Source organism: Auxenochlorella protothecoides (genome assembly GCF_000733215.1).
Source record: "Auxenochlorella protothecoides strain 0710 unplaced genomic scaffold scaffold5, whole genome shotgun sequence".
NCBI lineage: Eukaryota > Viridiplantae > Chlorophyta > Trebouxiophyceae > Chlorellales > Chlorellaceae > Auxenochlorella > Auxenochlorella protothecoides.
Window position 1 is genome coordinate 186,417 of NW_011934118.1, and position 25,680 is coordinate 212,096.

At 65.1% G+C, this 25,680-nt stretch overlaps 11 protein-coding genes across 11 annotated transcripts in view; 6 read left to right on the forward strand and 5 right to left on the reverse strand.

The window, feature by feature from the left end:
* Positions 1 to 1,036, forward strand: part of F751_4256 (Ribosome biogenesis protein BOP1-like protein) — a gene marked incomplete at both ends in the record, with an annotated part of 4,494 nt that extends 3,458 nt beyond the window's left edge. The window contains 3 exons of the mRNA XM_011397166.1: positions 250 to 340; positions 559 to 682; positions 823 to 1,036. Of these exons, the coding sequence (XP_011395468.1) occupies positions 250 to 340; positions 559 to 682; positions 823 to 1,036 (429 nt within the window). The remainder of the gene's footprint in view (positions 1 to 249; positions 341 to 558; positions 683 to 822) is intronic.
* A 705-nt stretch (positions 1,037 to 1,741) lies between these two features.
* F751_4257 (hypothetical protein) lies at positions 1,742 to 2,805 on the forward strand (the record flags this gene model as incomplete). The annotated part of the gene is made up of 4 exons (XM_011397167.1): positions 1,742 to 1,846; positions 2,075 to 2,191; positions 2,315 to 2,443; positions 2,632 to 2,805. 4 exons carry the CDS (start codon positions 1,742 to 1,744, stop codon positions 2,803 to 2,805), a joined length of 525 nt encoding a protein of 174 aa, XP_011395469.1.
* A 529-nt stretch (positions 2,806 to 3,334) lies between these two features.
* On the reverse strand, positions 3,335 to 5,489 carry F751_4258 (Serine/threonine-protein kinase SAPK8; the record flags this gene model as incomplete). Its single annotated transcript, XM_011397168.1, has 7 exons — positions 3,335 to 3,567; positions 3,860 to 4,176; positions 4,362 to 4,444; positions 4,649 to 4,804; positions 4,978 to 5,055; positions 5,237 to 5,338; positions 5,427 to 5,489. 7 exons carry the CDS (start codon positions 5,487 to 5,489, stop codon positions 3,335 to 3,337), a joined length of 1,032 nt encoding a protein of 343 aa, XP_011395470.1.
* A 446-nt stretch (positions 5,490 to 5,935) lies between these two features.
* F751_4259 (Serine/threonine-protein kinase SAPK10) lies at positions 5,936 to 10,389 on the reverse strand (the record flags this gene model as incomplete). Its single annotated transcript, XM_011397169.1, has 13 exons — positions 5,936 to 6,204; positions 6,308 to 6,509; positions 6,791 to 6,916; positions 7,070 to 7,138; positions 7,298 to 7,453; positions 7,621 to 7,695; positions 7,882 to 7,983; positions 8,757 to 8,825; positions 8,979 to 9,158; positions 9,361 to 9,444; positions 9,598 to 9,763; positions 9,920 to 10,001; positions 10,314 to 10,389. 13 exons carry the CDS (start codon positions 10,387 to 10,389, stop codon positions 5,936 to 5,938), a joined length of 1,656 nt encoding a protein of 551 aa, XP_011395471.1.
* A 541-nt stretch (positions 10,390 to 10,930) lies between these two features.
* On the forward strand, positions 10,931 to 12,050 carry F751_4260 (putative plastid-lipid-associated protein 8, chloroplastic; the record flags this gene model as incomplete). The annotated part of the gene is made up of 3 exons (XM_011397170.1): positions 10,931 to 11,239; positions 11,347 to 11,457; positions 11,637 to 12,050. 3 exons carry the CDS (start codon positions 10,931 to 10,933, stop codon positions 12,048 to 12,050), a joined length of 834 nt encoding a protein of 277 aa, XP_011395472.1.
* A 120-nt stretch (positions 12,051 to 12,170) lies between these two features.
* Positions 12,171 to 14,516, reverse strand: F751_4261 (Serine/threonine-protein kinase Nek1; the record flags this gene model as incomplete). The annotated part of the gene is made up of 4 exons (XM_011397171.1): positions 12,171 to 13,199; positions 13,418 to 13,531; positions 13,656 to 13,766; positions 14,016 to 14,516. The coding sequence occupies 4 exons, from the start codon at positions 14,514 to 14,516 to the stop codon at positions 12,171 to 12,173; spliced, it is 1,755 nt and encodes a 584-aa protein (XP_011395473.1).
* On the forward strand, positions 13,262 to 13,672 carry F751_4262 (hypothetical protein; the record flags this gene model as incomplete). Its single annotated transcript, XM_011397172.1, has 1 exon — positions 13,262 to 13,672. One exon carries the CDS (start codon positions 13,262 to 13,264, stop codon positions 13,670 to 13,672), a length of 411 nt encoding a protein of 136 aa, XP_011395474.1.
* A 718-nt stretch (positions 14,517 to 15,234) lies between the features above and the next one.
* F751_4263 (hypothetical protein) lies at positions 15,235 to 16,241 on the forward strand (the record flags this gene model as incomplete). The annotated part of the gene is made up of 5 exons (XM_011397173.1): positions 15,235 to 15,288; positions 15,458 to 15,636; positions 15,788 to 15,940; positions 16,096 to 16,180; positions 16,233 to 16,241. The coding sequence occupies 5 exons, from the start codon at positions 15,235 to 15,237 to the stop codon at positions 16,239 to 16,241; spliced, it is 480 nt and encodes a 159-aa protein (XP_011395475.1).
* A 387-nt stretch (positions 16,242 to 16,628) lies between these two features.
* Positions 16,629 to 19,127, reverse strand: F751_4264 (Prolyl endopeptidase-like protein; the record flags this gene model as incomplete). Its single annotated transcript, XM_011397174.1, has 5 exons — positions 16,629 to 16,889; positions 17,063 to 17,295; positions 17,503 to 18,200; positions 18,430 to 18,735; positions 18,919 to 19,127. The coding sequence occupies 5 exons, from the start codon at positions 19,125 to 19,127 to the stop codon at positions 16,629 to 16,631; spliced, it is 1,707 nt and encodes a 568-aa protein (XP_011395476.1).
* A 1,339-nt stretch (positions 19,128 to 20,466) lies between these two features.
* Positions 20,467 to 22,647, forward strand: F751_4265 (SWI/SNF complex component SNF12-like protein; the record flags this gene model as incomplete). Its single annotated transcript, XM_011397175.1, has 7 exons — positions 20,467 to 20,490; positions 20,588 to 20,836; positions 21,035 to 21,287; positions 21,401 to 21,417; positions 21,648 to 21,920; positions 22,129 to 22,334; positions 22,479 to 22,647. 7 exons carry the CDS (start codon positions 20,467 to 20,469, stop codon positions 22,645 to 22,647), a joined length of 1,191 nt encoding a protein of 396 aa, XP_011395477.1.
* Positions 22,648 to 23,157: 510 nt separating this feature from the next.
* F751_4266 (Alpha-1,4-glucan-protein synthase [UDP-forming] 1) lies at positions 23,158 to 25,272 on the reverse strand (the record flags this gene model as incomplete). Its single annotated transcript, XM_011397176.1, has 7 exons — positions 23,158 to 23,265; positions 23,494 to 23,835; positions 24,031 to 24,373; positions 24,606 to 24,695; positions 24,815 to 24,892; positions 25,003 to 25,030; positions 25,266 to 25,272. The coding sequence occupies 7 exons, from the start codon at positions 25,270 to 25,272 to the stop codon at positions 23,158 to 23,160; spliced, it is 996 nt and encodes a 331-aa protein (XP_011395478.1).
* Positions 25,273 to 25,680: the final 408 nt, after the last annotated feature.

A 25,680-nucleotide genomic window follows, 5' to 3' on the forward strand; every position in this document is an offset into this window, starting at 1 on the left:
GTGGGGGGTGGTGTGGGGGGGGGGGTGCGCGAGGGACGCAGGAAGTGGGGAAAGGGGGGACAGAGGGGTGCGGGGTCTCGTGGCATGGGGGGGCCGCGGGGCGGGGGGAGTGGGTCGACAACCCTACGGCTGAGCTGCGCGAGTGGCACTGACTGGAACACACGTTCCGATGGGTACGCCCGAGCCTCCGCGCCTGGCGGAGCAATGTCGGGTGCATGGTCATTCTCCCAAGTCCTGCCCCCCATGCAGATCCGCATCTACAACCTGGCCAAGCAAGCCATGGTGAAGAAGCTGTTCACGGGGGCGGGCGTGATCACCAGCATCGCGCTGCACTCCACAGGTTGGTGGGATGGGTGGGGATGAAGGGGATGGCATGTACATGCGTGAGTGTCTTCACCTGGCACGGGCTTGATGCCTGAGCGTGCTGTGATGGTTGGGGCAGGGTGCATCGTGCGATGAGTGACGTCGGCTTGGCCGGTGCGTGCTGCACTCCTCTGGCCGCTGGCGGTCCGCCTGCTCCACGCCAAGGTCGCCCACCTGCCCCGCCCCCAACCCCAGGCGACCACCTGATCGTGGGCTCGGAGGACAACCGACTGGCCTGGTACGATCTGGACCTCTCCACGCGGCCGTACAGGGCGCTGCGATTCCACAGCAAGGCGTTGCGGGGCGTCGCCTTCCACAGGTGGGCGTGCAGGGGCCTCGGTTTCGCGGCGGGCCTCGGGGTTCAGGGGCCGCCGCGGGTTTTCCGCACAGGCATGGCCAGGGCCTGACCCACTGCCGTGCCATCCCAGGCCCCCCCTCCTCATGATCCCTTCCCCGCAGATCATACCCGCTCTTCGCCTCGGCATCCGACGACGGGCTGGTCCAGGTGTTCCACGGAATGGTGTACGCGGACCTGATGACCAACCCCCTCATCGTCCCCGTCAAGATCCTGCATGGCGGCGTGCCGCAGCTGGCCGTGGCCTTCCACCCCACCCAGCCCTGGGTCTTTGCAGGGGGGCAGGATGGCGTCATCACGCTGTATGTCAATGTATAATGCCAAACCCGTGAAAGCGCCCGTAAGCACAGTGCCTGCGACACATCTTTGCCAGGAGGGGGTGGAACGCTGCGCCTGGACGGCAGGGACACCGCCACGAAATGCTGCCCAGCTCTGCAGATTGCTGTCATGCCTTTGACACGGCGCGAACATTTCATTCGTTCTAAACATTTATACTTTCTTATTTACTTGTACGACAGAAGGGATCAGACTCTCCTAGCCATTGGTCTCTTGATGAGCGCATGTTCCGGCGAGAGTGCTTCCGTGAGCTCGTCAGCAGGAAACAGTGCTGACAGCCCACGTCCAAGCGACAGCGCCGAACAAACCGAGTGTGGCGATACAGGAGCTAAGGAGGAAACAGAACATCAGAGCCCCGAGAGACCTGAACAGGCGGAGGCCACACCCCTTCCAGGCCAGGCAGAGGGCGTCCCAGTGGAAGCCTCTTGGCAATGCGCATTTGACAGGAACTCCCAGAGACACTACTGGTATTGTCAGGAGACGGGAGTGTCTGTCTGGCACGCACCCCCAGGATGGGAAGGGCAGCCCTGCAGGGAGGCAGGCGGGGCGCAGCAGCCCGAATCAGGTGTGGGTTACAACCCCTCCCCAGACGGATACTTCTACGTGGATGCGGAGGGGACGACACAGGGCCCCTTTGATAGGGAGCAGCTGCGGGCGTGGCGCGGGCATCTGCCCATGGACCTCCCCATGTGGCGCCCTGGTGATGAGGCGCAGCAGTACCTTGCTACCGTGCTGGGCGACGATGGCCTGCTGAGGCAGTGGCACGACGCCAACCCTGAGGAAGCAGAGCGGGTGTGTCTGCTGTGGGTGCGATGGATGCAGGGGTGGGGGGCTGCGTGGCCGTCTTGGCTGGATCATCTGGTGGGACAGGCTCGTCGACAGACGCACCAGACTGTACATGTTTGCGGCCCTCATTGTTGTTCACCTGCCACGCTTGTTTGCCAAGGAGTGCACCGTCGGCAGCCAACATCAGCGCTAGTCTCAGCGATTGTGACCCCGCTCTGCCCCTCCCATGCCCAGGGCCCAAGCCGAGCCCCTCCAGCTGCGATCTACGAGGCGGAGGAGAGAGGGGGCAGTGCAGCGGGCTACGCAGCTGCTGCCCTGGCAGGGCTTCCTCCCGACGACGATGCCGTGCGGGTGAGGCGCGGCCGCGGGGGGTGGGTGGGGAGATTGTGAGGCTTGCATGGCACTCACGCTGCGCGGTGGTGGAGCCTTGGCAGGTGTTTACGCCCAGCACGCCATTTCCCCTGAGCCTGCCAGGTTGCGAGACTGGCGGCGGGCGTCGGCAAGTCCATCCAGGAGGTGGTTGCCTGGAACCATGGGAGCGGCGAGTACACCACCACTGCCCTGCACAGCCGGGGCAGGGGCCGGGTGTCGGCCCCAGGCCAGGTGCGTTGGGGACTTGGAATGCTGACCCGATGGGACATTTGTCGATTGAGAGCGAGGACATCACCCGGGAGCACAATGTGCGTATAGTGCACTGAGCGGCGCTGGGGAGAGGCTTTTCACCTGGTACCCATTCATTTTCGCTCGATCCTTGCCCACACGCCAGTTCCCTGGCCCATGTCTGTGAGCAGGAGTCGCTGTATGGGGAGCTGGGCTCCTGGGGCGACCCAGAGAGCATGCCCGCACAACTGGCTGCCGCCGCCGCGGCGCGAAAGCGGCGGCCCACGCCTGCACAACTGGCCGAGTTGCGGCGCTCCAAGCAGGAGGCCAAGCGCGCGAAGCAGACGGCATGGCTGTTTGCTTGAGTGCCGGGCGCGCTGTGTTACAGCAGGGTCGTGGAGGGATGGGCAGGCGGTGGCGAGCTGTGTGCGATACCCAAGGGCACGGAAAGGGCTTGTATCGAGTGGTCAGTGGCAACTTGCGCAGCGGTGGGGCCTGGGACGGTGTTCTGGAATGATGTGGGGGTCACGTGGTGGGGTGATGTAGGCGCAAGCGTGGCGAGGAGAGATCAGCCGGCGCAGGGCGACATGAATGGGTACGCTGGGAGGGGTCCCGCCGGCTTGGGCGGGGAGCAGTGTCGGGGTTGGGGAGTCGAGAACCCATCCCCGCGGGTCAGTCAGTGGAGGAGCTCGGCGGCCAAGTCCATGGATCCCAGGGTGGTGTCAAACGAGTTCTCATCTGTGCGTGAGCAGGACAGGGAATCATGATGATCGATGTGGCTGGAGACGAGGATACACTGCTGATGCAGCGGTGGACTGTAGATAGAGCGGTGAAGGGCCGCCCTCGCCGATCCTTCTCGGGATCCCCCGCCCTGCCCCCCCTGCCCTCCCCCTCTCAAATATAAGGCCCCCTCCGCCCCTCCTTGCCTGCGTGCTGGGGCTTGCCGCGCACAACCTGCTGCGCATCCCTGACGATGGACCGAATGTCTTCGTACACCGAGTCGGGCGTGGCGTTGGCCAGGCTGTCGGCCACCAGGGTGTCGTTGAAGGAGAGGGCGGCGGGGTTGAGGTCCACGCGGTACCAGGGGTGTGCCTGGATGGCCGGAATGTCCGGGCGTGCGTTGGGGTCTGGGGGGCGGGGAAGGGGAGGGTGTGACGATGCAGGGGCGAGAGTGTGAGGCTGGATGGGCAGCCGCGGGCGGGTCGGCGGATCGATCTCTGGTCCGGAAAAGGGAGGGTGCCGCGGCACGGACGGCACAGGGGGCATGCTAGGATTGGGTTTCCTTGGAGCAGAAACGGCCAACAACGCCCAGCACTGAGGTGTGGGCGCCAAGACATGTGTTCTCACAGCCCCAATAACCTTGCACACCCCACAGCACCCTCCAGAAGGCACACGGTGACGCTCCATCATCCAGCTCACCGAGCACGAGGAGGGAGGAGATGAGGTCCTTGCACTCCGGCGACAGGCGCTTGCGCTCCGGGAAGATGTAGTCCACTGCCAGGATGCGGTTCAGGATGGCGTTCAGCTTCTGGGGCCCCTTCATGGTGGAGTCCTTGACGCGCTGGAAGGGGTAGGTCCCCGTCACCAGGATGTAGAGGAGCACGCCACAGGACCAGAGGTCCGCCTTCTTGCCGTCGTAGTGCGTGCCGGGCTTGCTCACGATCACCTCCGGCGCCAGGTAGGCGGGGGTGCCCACGCGGCTGGTGGGCGCAGACTGCTGATCGTCCTTGCTGAACCTGTGGAGGTGGTGTGGGTGGGGCCAGGGTTGGGCTGGGCACCCTGGACCACCCGAAGCGTCCCAGTCTGGGCGTTGTCGCCCTCTGCGACCTCGCTCCACTTTATCGAAGGCTACAATGAACCAATCACGAGCATCGCCGCACCCACTCCGGCCCATGCATGCGCCAACAGCCAGGCCCCTCACCCAAAGTCGGCCAGCTTGATGAGCGGGCGGGGGCTGCCGTCCAGCAGCGTGTTCTCCAGCTTGATGTCACGGCTGGCGACGCCCTGCAAGGAGGGAATGCAGAGGGGCTTGTGTGATGACATGGAGGCATGAGTAGGGGGTTTGGGACGTCCATGCCCCCGTCCGCCAGCCCGTGCAGCCTGCATGGCCAGCACCCTTGTGGCTTAGCCATGAGATGCTGGGCCCTCGGATCTGAGGCTGCTCTCCAGCCCCTTTGACCTTCCCACACACTGTCCCGCTCAACACACCATGCGGTGGCAGTAGTCGATGCCGACGATGAGCTGCTGGAAGAACCAGCGGGCCTCAGGCTCGCCCAGGGACTTGCGGCTGGAGACGTACTTGAACAGGTCCCCGCCGGCAGCAAACTCCATGGCCAGCACCAGGTGATTGGCCGTTAGGAAGACCTGCGGTCGGCAGGGCAAAGGGGGGGAAGGTTTCACTGGACTTGGGGCTTAGAGCTGCCCTGGGCCCTCGCAATAACTGCTCCTCTGCAGAGGCTCTTCGCCCCTCGTCCAGAAAGCGATGCTCAGCACACATACATAGGTCCCCTAACTGGCAATGGCCACGGCAAACCCACCTCGCGCAGCCCGATGATGTGGGGGTGGCGTAGCTTCATGTGGTTCAGGATCTCTCGCTCCACGTACTTGTTCACGTTCTGCCGGGATTCAGTAGAGATTGAATGGATATCAGAGACTCAGACCATGGCTAGGTGGCGCTGCCGGCGAGGTAGCAGGCAGCAGCTGGCCTCTAGGAGGCAGCATGAAGCTGGCCCCTGCCCCGTTCCATTGGCAGCTGTCTCCCCCATTGCTCCTCCGCCAACTGCTCCAACCTCGCACCTGCGGTCCCCGCTCGATAAATTTGAGCGCTACGTCCTCCATCGTTTCCGTGTCCCGGGCGTGCACCACCGCGCCGTAGGCGCCTTTGCCCAGGTCTCGTATCTGCGGGTGTGTGGGGGGATGTGGGCGACCGGAACCCTTGTGGACAGTCCCGAACCCCACTCATCATGCGCTGGGTAACATTCAGCACCTTGGAGTAGCGAGGGTGGCCCTCCAGCAGGCTGTCAGTGCCGCCGGGGGGTCCCGACGCCATAGTGCCGAAAACAACAGTACAGGCAGTGGTGCAGACGGGATCGTCAGGCAACTCTGGATCGTAGCACGTTCTGTACACCAATTGGCTGTGAATCAGGTGCGTTTGTGGTGTTCAGAGTGCGAGCGCGAGTGCCTGGGCCGGGCGGGGCAGCGGTTGGGGGGGTTTAGTTTATGTGCACGTGCGGCATTATCATCGCCGCGCCCCGATTCATGTCATCATCAGGGCCCTGGAATGCTGGGGTATATTCCCGCGGCGTGTGCGGGATGAACTAGGTGTACAAATGTGTTCAAGTTCCAACGGACAAAGGCGGGGAATACAAGCAGATGGGGGCAGCCTGGGCGCGTGCACTCACGCCGCCTCCCTCCAGCGCAGTCAGGGTCTGGTCGGGGCGGCTGCGGTGGGGCCCGCCCTCCCACCTCCCGGGGACCAGCGTCCAGGCGGGGCGCTCAGGTCCCCCCCCACTCGTCGAACGACGACTCGTAGTTCTCCGCATCCATGGTGTCGTCGATGTAGTCGTCCTCCCAGCCGGCGATGCCGCCGCCGCGCCCCGGCGCCTTCTGAGCCTCCGCGACTGTCTCCCGGATCTCTTCCTCCGTCTGGGACCCCGCGGGCGGCATCCGCATGTTGTCGTTCATCTCCTTGACCCCGGGCGGCAGGTCCTTCATGTACCAGGGGTGGTCTTGGAGCTCCTGGATGGAGATCCGCTTCTGTGGGTCTGCGCGAGCGGAGAGCAGAGATACGGGGTGGGTTGGGGAGGGTTTGAACGAAGGGTCCACTGGGAATGGTGGGCGCTGCAGCAGACCGAGAGCATGACGCACCTGCCACGAGGATGCGGGCCATGATGTCCCGACACTCCGGCGACAGCTTGATGTGCGGCGGCCAATCGTACTCCACCCGCAGGATGCGCTGGATCATCTTCTGCAGCTTCTGCGCGTCGTGCTTGTCCTCGGGCCGCTCAAAGGGGTAGGCGCCCACCAGCATGACATACAGCATGACGCCACAGGACCAGATGTCGGCAACCTGGGTGGAAAGGAGGGGGGCCAGGGTGTGGAGGCCGGTGCTCAGCACCTTCCATGGATGTTTGCCATGACGTGAGAGCTCAGCACAGTGCAGCGCTGCACCCAGGCCCCAGGTGTGAACAATAATTCATGCATGATGCACGCCTCCGACTTGCCACTCGACAGGTACGTGACCCTGATACAGCACACACAGCGTCTGCAGGTGAACGGCCAAAGACCATCCCATCTCCCCTTCTTCCACCCTCCTCACCCAAACCTTGCGCACACACACCACCAACATACCTTGCCATCGTAGGTTTTCCCCTTGGTGGTCATGATCACCTCGGGGGCGAGGTAGGCCGGGGTCCCCACTCTGCTGCCCGGCGCCGACTGGTACTTCTCGTGCTTGGAGTAGCCAAAGTCGCAGATCTGGGGGCCCGGAGAGTAAGCGATTGGGGACTGCTCGGCAGTGCGGCCCAGCACGACAGGGTTTTGAGCATGACAGGTCCTGGCGCTGGTGGCACAAAGGCTCCCAGCATTCAGGATCCCACCGTCGTCCCACATCACGTACCGCCCTCATACCTTGATGAGCGGCCGCGGGCTGCCGTCCAGCAGCGTGTTTTCAAGCTTGATGTCGCGGTTCGCCACGCCCTGCAAAGAAAGCGCGTGTGTGTCGTGAATCGCTGGCTGCCCGATACCCGCTATGATGAGGAGGGCTCGCCTCGTCCGCTTCCACAGCCTGCCAGGTCAGGATTCCTGGGAAGTACTGAGCCGCACGCGCAGGCAGCCCCTGAGCAGCGTAGCCCTCACCATGCGATGGATGTAGTCCACGGCGACCAGCAGCTGCTGGAAGAACCAGCGCGCCTCGTTCTCGCGCAGGCCGCCCTTGCGGACAACGTACTCAAACATGTCTCCGCCCGCAGCAAACTCCATGGCGATGCCCAGGTGGTTGGGCGTCAGAAATACCTGAAGCGGCGGGGGATGGGAGTAGGAAGGGGGGAGGGGCAGGGGGGGTTGCGCCAGGACTCAGCGAAGAGGCGCTGTGACGCCGCCTCAAGACGAGGCTGAGCCGTGACATCCGGGCCTCAGCACTCACAGGGACCCCAGGCACTCCCCGCCGTCAGGCGCCTCACCTCCTTGAACTGCACGATATGCGGGTGCACCAGCTGCCGGTGATTGATGATTTCCCGCTCCACATACTTGGTCACCTGGTGGTGAGGGCGGCGAGGGGTGGGGCTGGGAGGCAATGCCTGCCGAGGGGCATGCTTCAGGCGCCATCACACCCCGCCAGCTCCACCTCTGGAATGCCAGTCCTCCTCCCACCAGGACCAGGTCACACCCTGGGGCATCTCATCCCAGAATGGCACCTCCAAACTCCCGTCCCCCCTGCACACCTTGTCACCACGCTCGATGAACTTGATAGCCACCTGGCGCCCTGTGGTCTTGTCCAGCACCAACTGGACGAATCCGAATGTGCCGCTGTTCAGATCCTTGATCTGCAATGGTGGGCGATGGCTGGGTGTGAGGGGATCAATTGGGCGTCCGGCACTCCGCTGCCTCGGGGGGCCGAGCTTGCCCTCCGCGACCACACCTTCTGATACTTTGCGTGCCCCTCTAGAGCCTCTGGCCTCTTGGCCTGCATCCTGCACCGATGTGGTGCGATTCGCACAGGTGCGGCCTTCCCACAGCCACCGAATGTGCGTCAGGGGGCGAAGACGCTCGGTGTGGAGGGTGGGGAAGGTTTCACGGGAGCTGACTGGAACCTGCCGGTTAATCCAGTGGAGCCCCGGCAATGGACGGTTCAAGGTTACAAACGACGTTAATCGATCCTAAATCATGACAGGAACTGCGGGTTGAACCAGGCCCGACGCCAGATGGTCGAGGTGTCTCTTCTCTTCTACCAGGAAGTGGCAGGGCCAAAATTGGAAAGGATGTCTTGTATACCCCTCCCAGGTCGGGTTTGTGCCGAGCCTGGTGGGCTGAAGATGCCGATTCACACTTCCCTATGTCCACAGTGCATCGATGTACGGCACATGAAATTTCAAGGTATGAAGCTGCAAACCGCTCCGACAGCGCACAGGGACAGGAGGAGAATCGCGTTCTGGGGTGTTTGCAGGAAGGCCGCGCCCCGGTCAAGGCGCAAATGGTGCGACCCCGGTCCCGCGAACCCTCTAGCAGTCATGGAGAGTGCGACGTTGTTCGCGCGAGCCTGCAAATTGGCAAACAACCGGACCACTCCGGTCAGAGCGATACTGGCAGTACCTCTCACCCCTAGGCCCGAGTAGTCCACGCTCCTGGTCGCCAGGCCGAGGAGCAGATGTCTTCCCTCCTCGAACACCTGCCATCAGTAGGAGGGGTGCATGGAGCGCCTCATGCTGACATGGGCGTCCAGGGGAGGGGTGCAGCAGGGCAGTGGACACATGCTGCTCTGGGAACTAGGGTTCCGCCCCATCACCCCCTGCGACATGTGTCCATTGGACCCAGAGCCCACCATTGAGATGAAGCGCAGCGCGAGCAAGAGCGTGAGCACCAGCTCGTCGGCAGGGAATCCCACCACCCTCAGCGGGCTCAGGGCAGAGCTCATCGCCGCGGCCATGCGCTCTGGGGGGGTGCAGGCCAGGCAGAGGGAGGCCGACTGCAGTGCTGCAAAGGTCAGCGCCGCAGTGCTCACCTGTGGTGGCCGAGGAGTGAAGGGGAGGGAGGAAGGAATGATCTCTTTAAACCAAAGGGACATCGAGCAGCAGGACCGCCATGGGTGTGGAGGACCGAGCCCAGGGGCCGAGTGCATCCCTGGGATCCATGCATCTGGAAAGAATGCTCGGCGAGCCGAGCCAAGCCGAGCCGAGCCTCGCCGCCCGCCCCGCGGCACTCACCGCCAGGCGGAAGCTGCGCCGCGTGACGCGCAGGAACCCCAGCTTCAGGAGCACGCTGCTGTACCTTGGTGAGCCCGGCAGGTCCTGCATGGAGGCGGGGAGGGCGGAGAGGCCCGCGCCGCCCGGCGCCGGGCCCCGCTCCAGCCCCTCCGCCGCGGCCAAGTCGGAGCCCAGCGCGGTGAGGAGGAGGAGGAGGGCGCAGAGGGTGCCCAGGCGCCGCAGCTGCGGCCCCCAGACGTGCCGCGGCAGGGACAGGGTGGTGACGAGCACGAGGTACAGGACCACAGCCGCCTTGCACCCAGACCCGCCGCGGATGAGGAGGGAGAGCAGGCCCATGCACCAGAGCTGCTTGGCCCCCGCGCCGGCGCGGTGCAGCCAGGTCTCCGGCTCGGGGAGGTAGGTGCTGTTTGTACGTGTGTTGGGGGGTGGGGGCATGGCTGGTGAGGGGGCGGCCTGCACTCGGTGTATGCATGCATGCATGTGCCTGCAGAAAGAGAGTTCCTGACGGTCCTTGTGGAATTGGCACGCCCCGCTCAGACCGGGGTGGCCTGGTGCCCACCTGTAGGGCGCTGAGGTGGCGGCCAGCAGGGATGACATGAGCGAGATGTTGCCGTCCGACTTCCCCCGCACCAGTCTCCAAACTGCGAGGGGGGTGGAGCAGGGAAGCAAGGCTGCAGTGCATTTCAGGGACACCAGGGGCCAATGGCATGAATATCAGATGCAGGGCAGAGCCGCACCTGCGGAGCACACGGGAGCCCTGCCTCCAGCTCGCCGTAACCTTTGCGGCCTAGCCCATCCACGGGATGAAGTGGAGTTGGAGGCTGCCGGATGGAAGCTGGGCGTCCATAATGGCCGGTGTACGGGTTGAGCCGATCCGACACCCGCTCCCATGCCACTCATGCGCTACATGTGGACATTCTTAGCCGGTGAAATACTCCGAATCCTCGTTCCACCTCCTGTCGTTGCTCTGTGCGCGCGAAATCGCTCCTCAGACCGTGAGAGCTGGTCCGCTCGATGAACGCGCCGCATGCTGCTGCGCATCAGGGGAATATCTTCAGATCTCGAGCCCGCATGATTTTGCATGCAGGCACCTACTTTCCCGATTTACTGGTCCGCGATGTGTTAACACATTGCGTTTGATCCCTCCCGCGCCCCATTATCAAGATCTACGTATTGCATGTGCACCTGAAGCAATGTCGACGGCTGTCAGCATGCACTCCGTTGCCTCTGCGAGGGTGTCGCCATGCAGGTCGTGCCTCCGTGCCAGGCCTGCAGTGGGACGAGCACTGACCCTGCCCAGCCCACGCATGTACCCGTCCCGATCACAACCCCATCGTGTCTCGCCGCGCCGGGTGCAGCAGGAGAGGGTCGAGCAGACATCCAGCAATGACACGTCTCCTCATCCCGATACCCTGGTCGACACCCTCTTGCAGGACATCCAGAGCACAGGTCGGGGGGTAACAATGGTTTGCCTGGCTGTTATCGGGGTTTTTTATCGACTCAGGAAGGGGCCCCGTGGTCACAAGGGGTTTGGTCTGGTACACTTCAGGAGGGAGGTTCTGAAATCTTCATGGAGCAAGCCCCCTGTCCCTCCTCCACCCTTCGCTCCACAGACGCCGGGGACAGCGTGTCCCCGCCCCAGCGCGCCCGCATCGACGACACCATCCGCCACCTGGCTCGCATCGGGGACGGCCAGGACCCCCGCCCCCTGCGGAACCCCGACCTGTTTGGAAACTTTGCGGTGGCGTATGTGTCCCCCGGCACGGCCCAGCCCGGTGCGGCGGCCGGGGGCAGGTTCAGGTCGACCCTGGGGAAGGCCCTCTTCCCCACACGGGGCCTCTTCCAGAGCGTGCTCTCCCCCGACATCGTGGTCAACAAGGTGGGGCGGGTTTGGGGTAGGATGGCGGTGGTTGTGCCTGGGCTTGTCTAGTCAGCCATCTTGCCCAGGTGCAGAGGGCCAGGCTCGCCATCTGGCCCCCATTGCAGGTGTGCTTTGCGCTGCTGGGCCTCATCCCCGGATCCGTGGTGCTGCGCGGCAAGCTCCAGCCCATCCCCAACTTTGCCACCGGCAGCGAGGAGACCCTGGACACCGTCAAGGTGCCAGGGGGGGGGGGTTGGGACGGTGGCAGGGTGCTCCTGCCGCACGGAATGGTGCCGTGGACGCGTCCTTCTGTAGGATCTCCCTCTACCCCCTGGCGACTGAGGCCTCCAGACCTCTGCCCCTACCCCTTCACCCCCTTGCATCCCCCCCCTCCCTCCCAATCTCCGCCCCTCAGGTCTCCTTTGAGCCCCCTGTCCTGTCCCTGGGTGAGGCCATCCACATCCGCGTCGGCCCGCCCAGCACCGTCTCCCTGCAGACAGTGTATGTGGACCGCCGCGTCCGGCTGGGCCTGGGCTCCCGCGGCTCGCTCTTCGTGTTCACGCGCGGCGGCGCCGCCGACGCGCAGGCCATGGAGGCCGCGGGCCTGCACCGCACCGGCAAGCTCAGCACGGCCCTGCTCTTTGCGGCGCTGCTGACCGCGGTGGGCGGCGGGGCCGCCCTCGCCGCCCGAGCCACGACGCCGGTCTGGGCGCGGGCGGCCGGTGGGGCGCTGGCCCTGCTGGCCGCCGCGCTGGCCTCCGTGGTGTGGCGCGGCGGCATCCTGGAGGACGCGACGTGGGAGAACGGGCGCCGCGTGGAGGCGGCTTGATGGCGCGTGTGTGCGTGCGCAGAGGGGACTCCTGGAGGGTCCAGCCGCAGGAACTGCTGTGTGGTGGGCATCCATGGCGGCAGGGACTGATACATGTGTGACTCACCTGGCCCTCCCCTCTCAGACCAAGACCTGTTGCATGTTACCATGGGGAGCAAGGGTGGCATGGATCACGGGTGAGCGGGGCGGCATGGTCTCACACACGATAGAGTACAGGGCCCGGTGGACTCGTGGCGTTTGGGACAGGGACCCTTGTATTCCTCGGTTGACCTGTCGCCGCCACGCTCTGCCCCGGCAGCGGTGCCCCCTCTCAGCACACGCCGGCCAGCACCCCCACCGGCCCTCGGCCCACCGGCCCCGCCGGCGGCCGCCGCCGCCCACGTCCGCGAGGCCCTTGGCCTGCGCCGCCAGCTCCAGCATGCAGTCCTGGAGCGCGGCGCGGCGGCGCACGCGCTGCGCCTCGCTGTCCTCGCTGGGCCGCGCCAGCAACGCCGCGCCGCCCGCCAGCACCACCTGCATCTGCGCCAGGAGCAGCGGCAGCCGCGCCTGCAGCGCGGCGCGGGAGGGCGAGGCCGGGGCCGGGGCCGGCGGCGCCGGCGCAACGCGCGCGGACCTCGCGCGCCGTGGCGTCGACGCGCCGAGCGCTGCCGGGTCATGACCGCGGGCCGCCGCCGGCGGGCCCGCGCGGGCCGCTGGGCCCGCCCCCGCCTGCACGGCGCCCAGGAGGGCGTCCAGCGCGGCGCGGTAGCGCTGCATGTGGCGCTGCACACATTCCAGCTCCAGGACCTGGGCGACGGACGGGCGCGCGGTGGGTGAGCGACGCAGCAACGCTGCCGTCAGGGCCACCAGGTCGGGGGAGTACCGGCTTGGCAGGGGCGCGGGCTGGGCGCGCAGGATCTTGACGGCAATGGCCGACACCGACTGACCCTGGAAGGGCCGGGCCAGGGTGGCCAGCTCGTACAGGACGCAGCCCGCAGCCCAGACGTCGCTCTTGGCGCCGTAGGCCGAGTCCTGAACGGCCTCGGGGGAGAGGTAGTACGGCGTGCCCACCATGGTCCGCGCCAGACCGCCGCCGCCCGCCACCTCGCGGCTCAGCCCAAAGTCGCCCAGCTTCACTATGCCGCCGCGGGAGAGGAAGATGTTGTTGGGCTTGATGTCACGGTGCAGGATGTCCTGGAGGAGAGGGGGGGGAGGAGAGGGGGGAGGGGGGAATGGTGCTCACATCTTTTGGGGGGACTTCTGGGGTTGGGTATTATGGGGCTGATGGTCTGGGAGGTAAATATTGCAGACTCGCGGCGCAAATGAGAGCATTCCAGCTGGTATTTGCATGGCATGACGATCAGATCGCCTCGCCCATCGCCCCCCACCTGGGCATGCACGTGCTGCAGGGCCAGGCACAGCTGCACAAAGATGAGCATGATGTCATCCTCGTCCAGCAGCTCCCCCTGTCGCGCCCTGATGAAGGCCTCCAGGTCTCCACCCTGGATGGAGTGGGTGCGGGAAGGGGACTCGGGGTCGTCCGACCTCATGCTCGCGCTGCATTGCAAAACCATGCGGCAAACAATACAGCAGGCCTGGGCCTGGGGTCCACTTCCCCCTACCTACCTCGCAGTATTCCATGACGATGTGCTGGGTGGGCCCGGTCCAGAAGCACTCGTGATATGCCACGATGTTGGGATGGTCCAGCCTGCGCAGCACCCGCACCTCATCCCGAGTCTGGGGGCGGGCAGGGGGCATGGATGCGGAAGCAGGAGACAAGGAGTTGCAGAATGCTCTGACCCAGAGCAGGTACTGCCAACCTAGCGTCACATCTGCACTGTCGTGGCTCTGCCTGATTGCCGGGCCGAATCGCCTCAGCGATGGCTCGGGTCACTCCATCGCCATCTTGCCCACAAGGCAATCCTCCCACCCGTTGCTGCCATCTACCATCAAGCTTTTCAACACACACACACGCACACCACTCACCGCTTGTTGCTGGCGCCAGCCCATGCTGCCGGTGTGGAGCTGCTTGATGCAGACCGCCGCGCCATCGCCGCGGCGCAGTGCCCGCCAGGCGGTGCCAAATGCGCCGGACCCCACCTCCTCCAGGAGCTCGTAGGCCGCCAAGCGGTGGGAGGTGCTTCCCCGCCCGCTCTCCGGGCTGCCCAAGATCAGCTCGGCGGCTGTGTGTGCGCTGGAGGGGCTGGGGAGCAGGCTGCGGTCCGGGCCGCCGCTCTCACCCCTGCTTGGCGGGTGGGCGGCCACGTCCTCTGCCAGCAGCTGCCAGGCAGTCAGGCTGCCCAGGGAGCGCTCGTTCCCGATTACCTCCTCGTGAGCCGACGCGAGGGGGGCGGTCTTGGGGTGGGACACCCCCCGCACTGGCAGGCCCGCTTTCTGATGGGCGGGGGCCTCCGTGAGCGGGGCAACCGCGGCAGCCTCGCTGGTGGTCCGCGATGCTCTGCTGCCGCAGCAGGCCGGTACCCACATTTAGTGAGAGTGTTATGGTATGTTTGAGCGGCCGAGGAGCCTCCCAACGCCAGGCATCTGGCATCAAGCAGTCCCGGCCACGGTGAAGGTCAACCCCGAGCCCAGGCTTCGGGCCATGCGACAAGACGCTTGCATGTCAGGGTGTTTCAAGAGAGCTTCGTAGTGGGTTTCAGGTCTCGATGTGTCGCAAGAAGTCTCGAACTCCCGATCATGGCCAGCTTTCGCTCTGAATTCGAACCGCCAGACACGCGAGTTCTCGCGCCCTCGACCGGGCACACTCGCGCACACACTCCCTCCCATGCATGGATGCGATATATATCAAGCCATGGTGCGAAAGAAGCGTAAAGTAATCGTACAATCACTGAAATTCACTGAAGCATCTGGCTGAAAATTCCCAAATCGGCGAGCTGCAGAAGACAAAGTGGTGGCCACCCTGCCGGCCCTGCTCGCGGATTGTGACATGCGGCTGACATCCTTATAGCCGTGCTCCTGCAGACAGCAGCGATATGCTGGGGGGCAGGGGACGAGGGGGTGGGCGTGGATGGCGCAGTGGAACCCCTCAAGCCCCGGGCATGGTCGACGACAGTGGCCAGCCCATAGTTCTGGGACCTCCACCCATGTTCCCGGTGAGTTTCTTTGTGTCGGTAGGAACACTTGACCAGCCCCCTTACACTGTGAAGATGGCTGGGTCTCCCATACCCCTGTGAGTCCACAGGAGATGGATTTGCCCGAGGTGCCAGAAGGTGTCTCCACCGTCACCGAGCGGTGCCTGGTGAGGCGGCACAGCTCATGCGGGCCAGTACTGGGTGTGCCAGGGCTATGCCCATTATTGTTAAGATGTTTGCAGGAGTGCAGAGTGGCTGGCGCCCTCATGCCTACCTTTGATCAGGAGCACTCCCGCATTCGGCCCGACACACCACCCTGCACATGCCCCCCTGCAGCTGCGGCGGCATGAGCTGCAGCACGCCTGGCGCAACTCCTGCTTCCACCTGACCCCCGCGGCGTTTGAGGCGGCAGGAAAGAAAGGCACTGGCCCCACGCCCATGCAGGAGCTGACCCAGATCCTCACCCTGGATCCCCGCTACTTCCCCCAGGAGCTCTTTGGAGCCAAAGATACAAAGTAGGTAACGCCTGCAACTGTGGGTCGCTCCAATCCAAGGCCTTGCCATGGAGGGCACGGCCACTGGGCTTCAGACATGCAGCAGGCCTGCTGCCCAGCATTGGTGTTGCCTCCCTCTTTGAGGGTCCCTCCTCGTCTCCGCCATACACAGGGCCAGCCGGGGCAACCAAGCCGGCATGTGGGCTGCCGCCGCCGCCCGGAGACAGAGAGGGGAGGTGGATGAGCTGGGGGCCCTGGAGGCCCTGGCGGCCGCTGAGTCGCGATCCAGAGTGGCCGGCGGGGACGTCGCCAATGGGGTCCGACCGTGAGTGGGTTGGCTGCATGCCGAGGGAGGATGGAGGGTTTGCTTGCACCCTGCACCCCTGACCTCCAGGATCCTGACTCGCAATTCCCTGCCCTCCTGCCCAAACCAACTGACGGCACCCCTCGTTCACCACCTGCCCTCGCGATGCTTTCCAGGGCCGAGGACGGCGAGGACGAGGCGGAGGCGGCCATCGACGAGGAAGACGAGGATGTCGGCGAGGAGGAGGACGATTACTATGTGGTGAGAGGGGGTGCGGTTCCATGCTTTCCTGCGGGGCTGCCATCCGACGCAGAGTGCCTGAACTCATCCCACCCTCTGCCTCCCTCCCTCAGAACGAGCGTTTTGACGATGACGATGGCTACGATGACGACTTTGATGACGGCGGCGGGGACGACGCCATCTACTGATGGCCTGGCGTGCACGGCATGGCATTCCTGCTCATCTTTCGTGATGAGCAGCGTGATCACGTGCGGTGCGCTGCACCTTGCATGACGCTCTGCTCAAGGATCCAGCCAAGACTTCAGAAGATCCTGCAGCTTGCACTGATGTTCTCCACACCCCCTTGCTGCCAATGCCATCACCTCATCCTCCCAGGGAGGTGTTGCTGGACAGTACGCTCAAACAAGGAAGACAAAGCATGCCCCAGTCCCGTCAGCCAACTCCTGCAGCAGCGCCGGCCGTGCGACCCTCATGCCAGGCCCAGCGCCCGCATGGCAAAGGCCTGCAGCAGGGCCGCCAGCTCCAGCCGCTGCGACTCGTGCGCAGCGTGCCCAGCGTGCAGGTCGGGCGCGACAAGGATGGGCGCAGGCCCCTGGTTCATGGCCCGGGCCCTGGCAGCCCATTTCAGGGGGCCCCACACCGGCACCCGGGTGTCGGTGCTCGAGGCGGTGATGAGGGTGGGAGGGAAGGCGCCCCCCCTCAGGCCCTGGTACGGGCAGGCCGTCTGCACCTGCTTGACGAATGGGGAGGGTGGTGGCGGGGAGGATGGTTTGGGGAGGGGTGGAGGAAAATGGGGTTGGTGGGTTGGGGCGAGCCGCCACCAGGCACGTCCCACCGAGACTGCGTCTGGCTGAGGACCCCTCATAGAAGCAGGCTCAGCGCACGCGCCCGACCAACAACCACCCCCCCTCGCCGCGCCTGCAGGAAGCCGGCGGTGGAGTGCGGGTCGCCCCACTCCTCGTACTCGTGCACCGTCAGCGCCAGGTCAGGCCTGCACTGCACGGTCAGCACGTCGAGGAAGGGCGCCTCCAGGACCAGGGCCCCCACCGCCCCGGGGTCGCGCTGCACCAGCCCCGCGGCGACCACGCCCCCCGCGCTGTGCGCGCTGAGAACGATGCGGTCGTAGCTGGTGTACCCTGCGTGGGAGTGCGAGGGGGGGAACGGTGGGCGCGAGCGGCGTGCAGGTGGTGGCGCGGTCCCAGAAACCAGAAGAAAGGCCGGCTGGGGTGCCGCTGTCCAGGTGTACACGCGTGTGAACCAGTGTACGACTGTCACCCAGACCCTCCCCCCCCAAGCTTGTCACACCCACTGGCTCTGAAGGACCACTCCCCCTCCGAGCCCACCTCGCTCCACCAGCGCGTCGATGCAAGCCGCCAAATCATCGACGCGGGCCTGCAAGCCGTGCACACCGCGGCCGGCCGCGTGCCAGGCCCTGCCCAGCTCCCCGCCCCCGCGCACGTGCGCGCCGGCGAGCACCCAGCCGGCCTGCAGCAGCGCCGCGCGCTCCGGCGCCCAGTCGCAGGGCAGGCAGCGCCCGTACGCGCCGTACACCTCCACCCAGGCAGGCGCGCCGCCGGCGGGGGGGAAGGGGCCGGCGTGAGAGATGGTCAGCGGCACCAGCGTGCCGTCGGATGATCGTCCATGTGTGCGCAGGGTTCCCACGGCTGCGCTGGGACTCTCCCCGCTCAGCGTGCGCAGCGCGCCGGCGTCCAGGTCCACGTCCGCCGCCACGGGCACACGCCCAGGGGAGGAAAGCGTGACGCGGAGGCTGGCCGCCTCAAAGTCCGCGTTGGCGCCGGGGTCCAGGGCGGTGGCCCAGGCGGGGAGGGGCACGGGGACGAGTTGGGGCGGGGCCCCGGTCGCCCTTTCCAGTTTGAGCAGGGCCAAGAGGGGGAGGCCGGTGGCCGCGTCACGAGCAAACACGGCCAGACATCGCCGGAAGGCGTCAAAGTCCTCCAGTACCAGCCCCTGCGTCCCCGCAGGAACCACACACTCCCAGCGCTCGGGTGGGGGAGATGGGGAGGATGATTCCGCCGGGATCCTGCATGGAACTCAGCCAGGGTGTCACAGGGATGAGCATCGGAAGGAGAGGGCAACGTGCTCGGCGCAGGAGCATCCGAGACATGGTGGAGGCCCTATCCCACGGCCACTGTGTGATGTGCAGAGAAACCCTCAGGTGAAGTCGAAGCTCAGCCGCCCAGCCATGCCGCAGGTCACTGGTCATGGCCCAGAAACCAAACCCGACTCCCACAAACGTCGCTCGGACTCACCGGAAGAGGGAGTACTGACCGTCCTCCCGCTGCGCGTTGCTCAGCATGTAGAAGTACCCGTCGGCATGCTCCACAAAGTACTCCAGCCCCGGCGAGCGTGGGTGGACCAGGCGGAGGCTCCCTGGTCCCTCCCCGGCCTCCCAGTCCAGTACTCGGACCTCGCTGCTGCGCTTGGCGTTGCTGCTCACCACCAGGTACCTCCAGTCCTTGGTCTTGCCGATGTCCAGCCAGAAGGCAGCATCCGGCTCCTCGCAGATGCACTCAGGCCTGGCGTGCTCAGGCGCTGAAACGTCCACCCTCTCCACCCTGGGCGGTGGGCAGGGAGTGTGCACCTCGCGCCGGGCTGCTCGGTTGCCTTCCCCATATGACCCTCAGAACCGCATCTGGCTGGACTTGCTCAGCGAGCACCCCCCAACCGAGAGCATGCCAACAAACACATGTGCCATTCCAACTGGAAAATGTCATAGTCAGTGCGCGGTTCTACTCTACCTGCTGGGCCGACCCAGCCCGTCTGCGCGGGTGCAGTACAGGTGGCTGCCGTCATGGCTCCACTCGATGCTGACGCTGCCCTCCAGCTGGGGCAGCCTGGTGCCGAGGCCTGCACTGCCTATCCGCTGCACATGAACCTGCAGCCGCTCGCTCCCATCCCCGGGGTCCACAGTGTATGCGATGCTGCTGCCATCCCTGGACAGCTTCATCTGCAGACGGGGATGCACAAGCACGGACCGGTGAGCGATGCTTTCTGGTCCCCTGCCGGGTTGCTTTGTCTTCTCAAGGAAATAGGATCGCCCTCTGGTGTTAGCAGGCGCCCTGTAGCGACCGCGATGCACCCCATCCCTGCGTCCTTGATCACTTTGTCCCAGCATGACCCCATCTGCCCTGCCTGGATCAAGGAGCACAGGTCCCCATACTCTGTGGCCAGGACGCCTTCATCCAGCAGAACTTCGACACTCCCACCGGCCCTTGCGCGGCGCAGGTAACGACGGTGAGGGGCCTCTGCACTCTGCTCGGTCAAGTATTCATGGCCACCCACAGCCTCCGGCTCTGTGGCCTGGACAGGGGTACAGGGGTAAACAGGTGCAGTCTTAGCACACGAGTACATGATGCACAGGGCAGCTCACAGATTCAAGCTCCATACCTGCTGGTCTGGTAGCTGCGCCAGCATGCTCTCGAGCAGGCTCGCCTGCAGGAACTCTGTCCCTTCCATGTAGTGCCGGAAAGCCGCCGCCTCATCATCCAGAACACGCTGCACCCGCTTTCCGCCCGCTTCCAGCCACCTGATAATAATGCTTATAGTATTGTAGAGCAAACATATCCCCCAATCATCATTGCACATTGCACAGAGCCTCGTTGGCATCCCCTGAGCCATGTCGGTCTCCATCACACCTGAACTCGTCTTGCCAGGTGTGTCCATGGGCACTCCTCACTGAAGGTCTGGGCCTGATCCAGGGCTGTTCGGTATGAATCCCTCGACACAGTTTACCAGAGGCTGTGCCTGACTGTGGCTGGTCAGGGGCGAGCAAAAGAGGGAGGCAAGTGAGGGTGTGGGACAGACCTCCACCCAGGCCTAGCCTGGGAAGGCGCAAAACTGCGCCAAGTCCTTGCATCACTACATGATCAGCAACCTGAAGCTAGAATAAGTATAATAATGAACAAATTCGCATATTGCGTCGATGTAGATGTCATGCAGGTGGTGGCCCCTACTTGCTTGGCGATGGGCCGATCGACCGCGGGCGCCACGACATATCAATTGTTACGAAGACGAACACTTGCAGCAAGCACCTCCTCGCTCTTATCGCACAGTGATCAGTTGCGGATAATCGGCTTATAGACAGCACGACTGAACATATCTCATTAGCCCGGGCGTCAACGCCTGTGTTTTGTTCCGGTACCTCACTCGATGTCTGAGCTCCGATAGCTGGTGGGATGCAGGCAGCGGCCGGGGTTGCTGGCCCCCCCTCCTCAGCACCTACCACGAATGGATCATCTGCAGCAGCAGATGATAGTGCACCCTCCCCTGTGACTGCTCAAGGGCCCATGCCGTCTCTCCAGGCGGTCCCGGTGAGCAGGGACCATTCTGATATAAGGAGGCACTCCCGGGTGCACCGGCCATCGGTCGCATCTCTTCACCCGCACTCCTTCCCTGTATCCTCCGCAGTCCATCACCAAGCAGCAGCAGAGCGCCCTTGCTGCGCACCAGGCCAAGCTGGTGGCGGCACGCAAGGCCCTTGGCGCCCCTCTCCGCTCCGCCAACCTCTCGCAGCGGCTCTCTACCGACCTGGGCAAGAAGGGCCTGCCCATGAAGAAGAGGCGGCCAGGGGACACCCGCCTCCCAGAGAAGGCGAGTCGTGCCTGCCCATCCTGGGGGATGGCGTTTGGCATGCTCTTGATTTGGCGCTCACTGGCTGTACAGAGTGGCCCACCGTGTCAGCCTGCCTTCACCGAAGTGTGCTTGCCCCAAATAATTTCCCTTGGGGGATTCATGAAAAGGCCCAGGGTCTCCGATGCCTGCAGGGCGGGCTTGGACATCCTCACGCCTCTCCCCACACCTTCACAGAAATGACCGCCCTTGTTCACCCCTCACCCCCACGCCACCGCCCGCCAGGTGCGCGTCCTCGTCCCCTCCAGCGTGCTGCTCTGCGACCTGCAGGCGGCGGAGCGGCGCGTGGACGCGCTGCTGGCGAGGAAGCGCGGCGAGCTGCAGGACATGCACGCCAGCTTCCGGCGAGGCGCGCCCGGCACCGCGCAGGCGGCCGGCACGCTGCGCAAGAAGCTGCGAGTGTACGTCTTCACCGAGCACGCCCACCAGGGCGCCGAACCCGGCCCCGACCCGCCCTCCTGGGCGCTGCACATCCAGGGTCGGCTGCTGAGCGACGGGGGGCCCGCCGGCGCCGGCGCGGCGGGGACGGCGGAGCCTGGCCCCGCCACCGCCTCCCAGGGCCGCCTGCCCTTCACCCACTACATCCGCAAGCTCACGGTGCGGAGTTGGTTTGTATGGCAAGGGGGGGGATGGTCTGGAAAAGGGAGCCACATCCCCCAGGCACGGGGCTGGAGGAGCTGCGGGCAGGCCCATGCTGAGTGGCGCCCGCCTCGCTCCTCCTGATTGTGCCATCTTATCTGCTCTCCTGACTCAGGAATGTCTTCCCCTCCCCCCCTCTCCCTCACTCACACCGAATGAGAGAGCCTCCCCGCCCCCCCTTCCTCTCCCTCCGCACCAGGTCCAGCTGGACCCGGAGCAGTACCCCGGGTCTAGCGGTACCATTGTCTGGGAGCGGGCGCGACACGACCTGGAGGAGCGCGAGTCGTTCATCGTGCGGCGCGCGGGTCGGCTGCCTGCCCGCGCCACGGTCAGCCTGGAGCTTGACCACAACCCGCAGCTGTACCTGCCCTCCCCCGCGCTGGCCTCCCTGCTGGGCCTCCAGGGCCTGCACTCCCTGCCCTTTGTCCTGCAGATGCTGTGGGGCTACATCAAGCAACACAACCTGTTTGAGGTGAGGATGTCCGTGAGTAGGGGGGTGTTTTCTTTTTGTGAGGGGGGCGGGGGGGATGGGTGGAGAGCGGTTGGACGGGAATGCGGGGGCAAGGAGAACCGCCTGGGCTTGCATTAACCGACCAGACAGAACACCCTGCCGGATAAGAAGGTACCAAACTCCTTCCACTCGCAAACCCACCCACCCCACTCTGCATCCTCCACCGCAGTCTTCCCCGGCCGCGCCTCTGATCCGCTGCGACGCCGCGCTGCGCGCTGTCACCGAGCAGGCCAGCCTGGGCCTGGCCGCGCTGCAGGAGGCGGTGCGCGGCCACCTGGCGCCACCGCCGCCGGCGGTGCTGGAGGTGGCGGTGCCGGCGGGCGGGCCCTCCCCCTCCCACCCCGCCTGCTATGATCTGGTCACCGAGGTGCCCATGTCGGCCGCGCTGCCCGCCTTTGCCGAGCCCGACGCCGGCGCCGCGGCCGAGCTGGAGGCGGCCGACGCCGCGCTGGCCGCCGCGGTGGCGGCCGCCGGCGAGGCCGCTCGCCGCCGCGCCTTCCTCCTCGCCTTTGCCGGCAGCCCCGTGGACGCGGTGCACCACCTGGTGGCGGCGCAGGCGCGCGACCTGCGCATCGCCGCCGGCGGTGACGCGCTGGATGTCCTGCCCCCGGCCGACGTCTTTGCCGAGCGCTGGGTGGAGGACGCAGCGCTGCGCGTCATGGCCGCGCGCGGCTCCGCGGCCGGCTAGGGCGCGAGGGTGTGTGTCTGGGGGTTTGGGGGGGGGAGGCGAGCAACCCGAGCGGTGGACGGTCGGAGCGCCTGGCGAGCGGTCACAGCCAAGGCCGCTACACGAGGCCCACACTCGAAAGCCTCTCTGCATCTGCCCGCGGCCCTGGCTCCATGCAATCCCCGTCCTCATTCCCGTGCCCTGCGTCCAGCACCTCGGCAGCAACCCTGCCCCCACCCCCCTCTCTTGCATCTTCCGCCGAGCTTGGTGCTGGTGCGTTTCAGGATGGCATGGTCACGGGGGGTCCCCAGCCTGGGTGCAGTGCAGGGCGAGTGAGATGGCAATCGGGGGCGCTGAGCCCCACGCAGGGCACGCAAGGGGGGCCAAGGGTTGGAGGTTCAGGGGGACCGCAGGCGCCCGGGGCGACGGGCTGGCTGGTCAAGGGCGCGACGGGCGCATCCCGGTGCCGAAAGCACGCGGTCGAGGCACGAGCGCGCCCCCGCCGCCACCCTCCCTCTGCGCGGGCCCCGCTCAGTGGCTGATCTCGGGGTTGAGCTGCCTCCAGGCCTCGATCCAGGCCACGATGCCGTCGGCCAGCTTTTCGAAGTAGGGGTCCAGGTGGGCCAGCCCCTTGCGCACCTGCGAGAGTGTTGATTGGGGGGATGGAGAGATCAGCTGAGTAGGATGTGCATGCGGTGGAAGTGAGCGCGCCCGCGCAGGCACACAGCAGTGCCCTGCGTCCCGCCACATCTTCATTCCGCACCCCCTGGCCAGGCCCCTCGAGCCCGCCATACGCCCAGCGCACGTCCAAACCCTCTCGTCCTCCACACCCATGCTCGGACCCATTCCCTCCCCACTCCCCCTCACCCGCTCGGCGATGTCCAGCATGGCGGCCTCCACGGTGGTCACGCTGGCGTCCAGCTTGATGGCCTGGAAGAAGGGGATGATCTCCTCCTGCCAGAAGATGCCCTTGTACTCCTTGCGCAGGTTGACAAAGGGGTTGCTGGCCTTGGAGTGCCAGATGTAGGGCAGCCCCGTCTTCACGCCCAGGCCCAGGTGGTCGGCGATGACCTTGACGCACCACCCCGCCCACATGTCGTCGTAGCGGCCCCAGGGCTGGCCCTCCCCCATCAGGCCAAAGTACATGGCGGGGCCGATGGCGTGGCGGTCAAAGGCCAGGTTCATGCCGCACATGGGGAACAGCGTGCCCTGAGGGGTGAGAGGGGAGGGGGGGACTTGGTTTGGGGGCTGCATCGCGACGAGGGCCGCAAGCACCACAGGGCGAGCGGGAAGCAAGGGAGGGCCAGCATGGCGCCCGAGCATGCATCCTACAGACAAGGGATGAAAGCAGCATGTTCAGACCCCCCTCCCCCCCCTACCCTCCATCACCAAACTCAGGCACACCTTGGGAATGGTCATGACAGCGTCCACGTATCGCGTGTTGCGCTCCTGCGGCTTCACCATCTGGGTGGGCGCGTCGTAGTCCGGGATGTTGAGCCAGAGGCCGTGCGACACCGCGGTGGGCTTGCCCTCGCGCATGGAGAATGGGTAGCCGCGCACAAAGTCGCTGCCCGCCACGTACGGGTCGTACAGGGTGTTGAAGAAGTCGGGGGTGGAGGGGGACAGCAGGTTCTTGATGTGCTGCTCCAGGGCATTGATGTCCTCGCCGCTGGGGGTCTTGGCCACGAAGCAGTCGTCGTCGATAGTGTAGATGTAGCGCTTCTTGCTCACCATGTACCCGAAGCAGCTGCGAGGATGGGCAACAGGGTGGAGGGGAGTGAGCTGGAAGAGGGGAAGTTGGGGAGGGGCAGTTGGACGCGCACCAGGCACTGCATAAGAAGCCTAGGCAGAATTCCGGCCTTGTAGTAATTCCTTTTCATGAGTATAACCCCTATTCAACCCCCCTTCTTGCAACCCATACTCCACGCAGCCGGGCAAGCAGGCAACCACCAAGTTGAAATCCTCGGGTAACAACGCACCGGCACGCGCTGTCCTTGAAGGAGATGCACCAGGCCTTGTCGCCCAGGATGCGCTCAATGTCATTGCGGTTGTACAATTCATAGTCAAAGCTGCAACATGGGGGCCGAGCAAGGTTAGGCTTGCCGACCGCATACGTCATGACACGGGTGTGCCCTGCCAGAACTCTCCTGGTCGTCGTCGTGCAACCCAGCAGCTCAACCCTACGCACCCCTCTGGGACACCGACGCTCCGAGAAGGGTCGCCGTCCTGGATGACGATGAGGTGGTAGGGCTGGAAGAAGGGACGCCTGGGCCACGGGGTGGGGGAGGGGGCGGTCAGATTGCGACATGATTTAGACCTCTCGATCACCCAGTGCACCCTGCAGAGATATGTACCCGACGTGCATCCTCATCTCACCACTGCTCGAGGAAGTCAAGGCTCCGGACTGTGAAAGGGGGTGGGAGGGGAGGGAGGAGATCATAGGCAAGCGAGAGTACCAAATGCACGCAATCACGATGCGCACTGCCAACAACGTACTGGTAGGTATGACAATGTCAAGCCTGAGGCAGGGGAGGAGAAGGGGGTAGGAGGACTTAGAGAGGGAGAGTGGGCGATGGGTGGGTAGATCCCTGGCGTGACTGGGAACATCATTACCACTACCCGCCCAAATGTGCGCTCACTGGTCATGAAGAGGAGGAGACATTGTGTTGGCAAGTCGGTGGCGACAAGTTCTGCGTTTCACAAAATGAACGGAGCTAACTTTGTGCGGGAGCGCGCTCCGGGGAGAACGGCCAGATCTGGACTGCGAGGGAAGACGGGCTGGCGACGCTGTATGATGTCTCAAATTTGTGAGGTGCTCATGAGCGTGTGATGGTGCTTTGAGTGAATGGGCCCGGACAGTGCGTCCGCAGTGGAATCCGAGGGGCATGTCCGGTGCGAGGTACCGCGGGACCTGGCATCGTGGTACTAAAGCATCCTGAGCATGCCAGCTAGCAATCTGGCATCGTCGTCTCGGGGAGGACGCGGCGTTTTGGAAAGCTCGCCGAGATGCGCACAATTCTCACGTCACACGACACAGGCAGGGCGGGGGTCGTC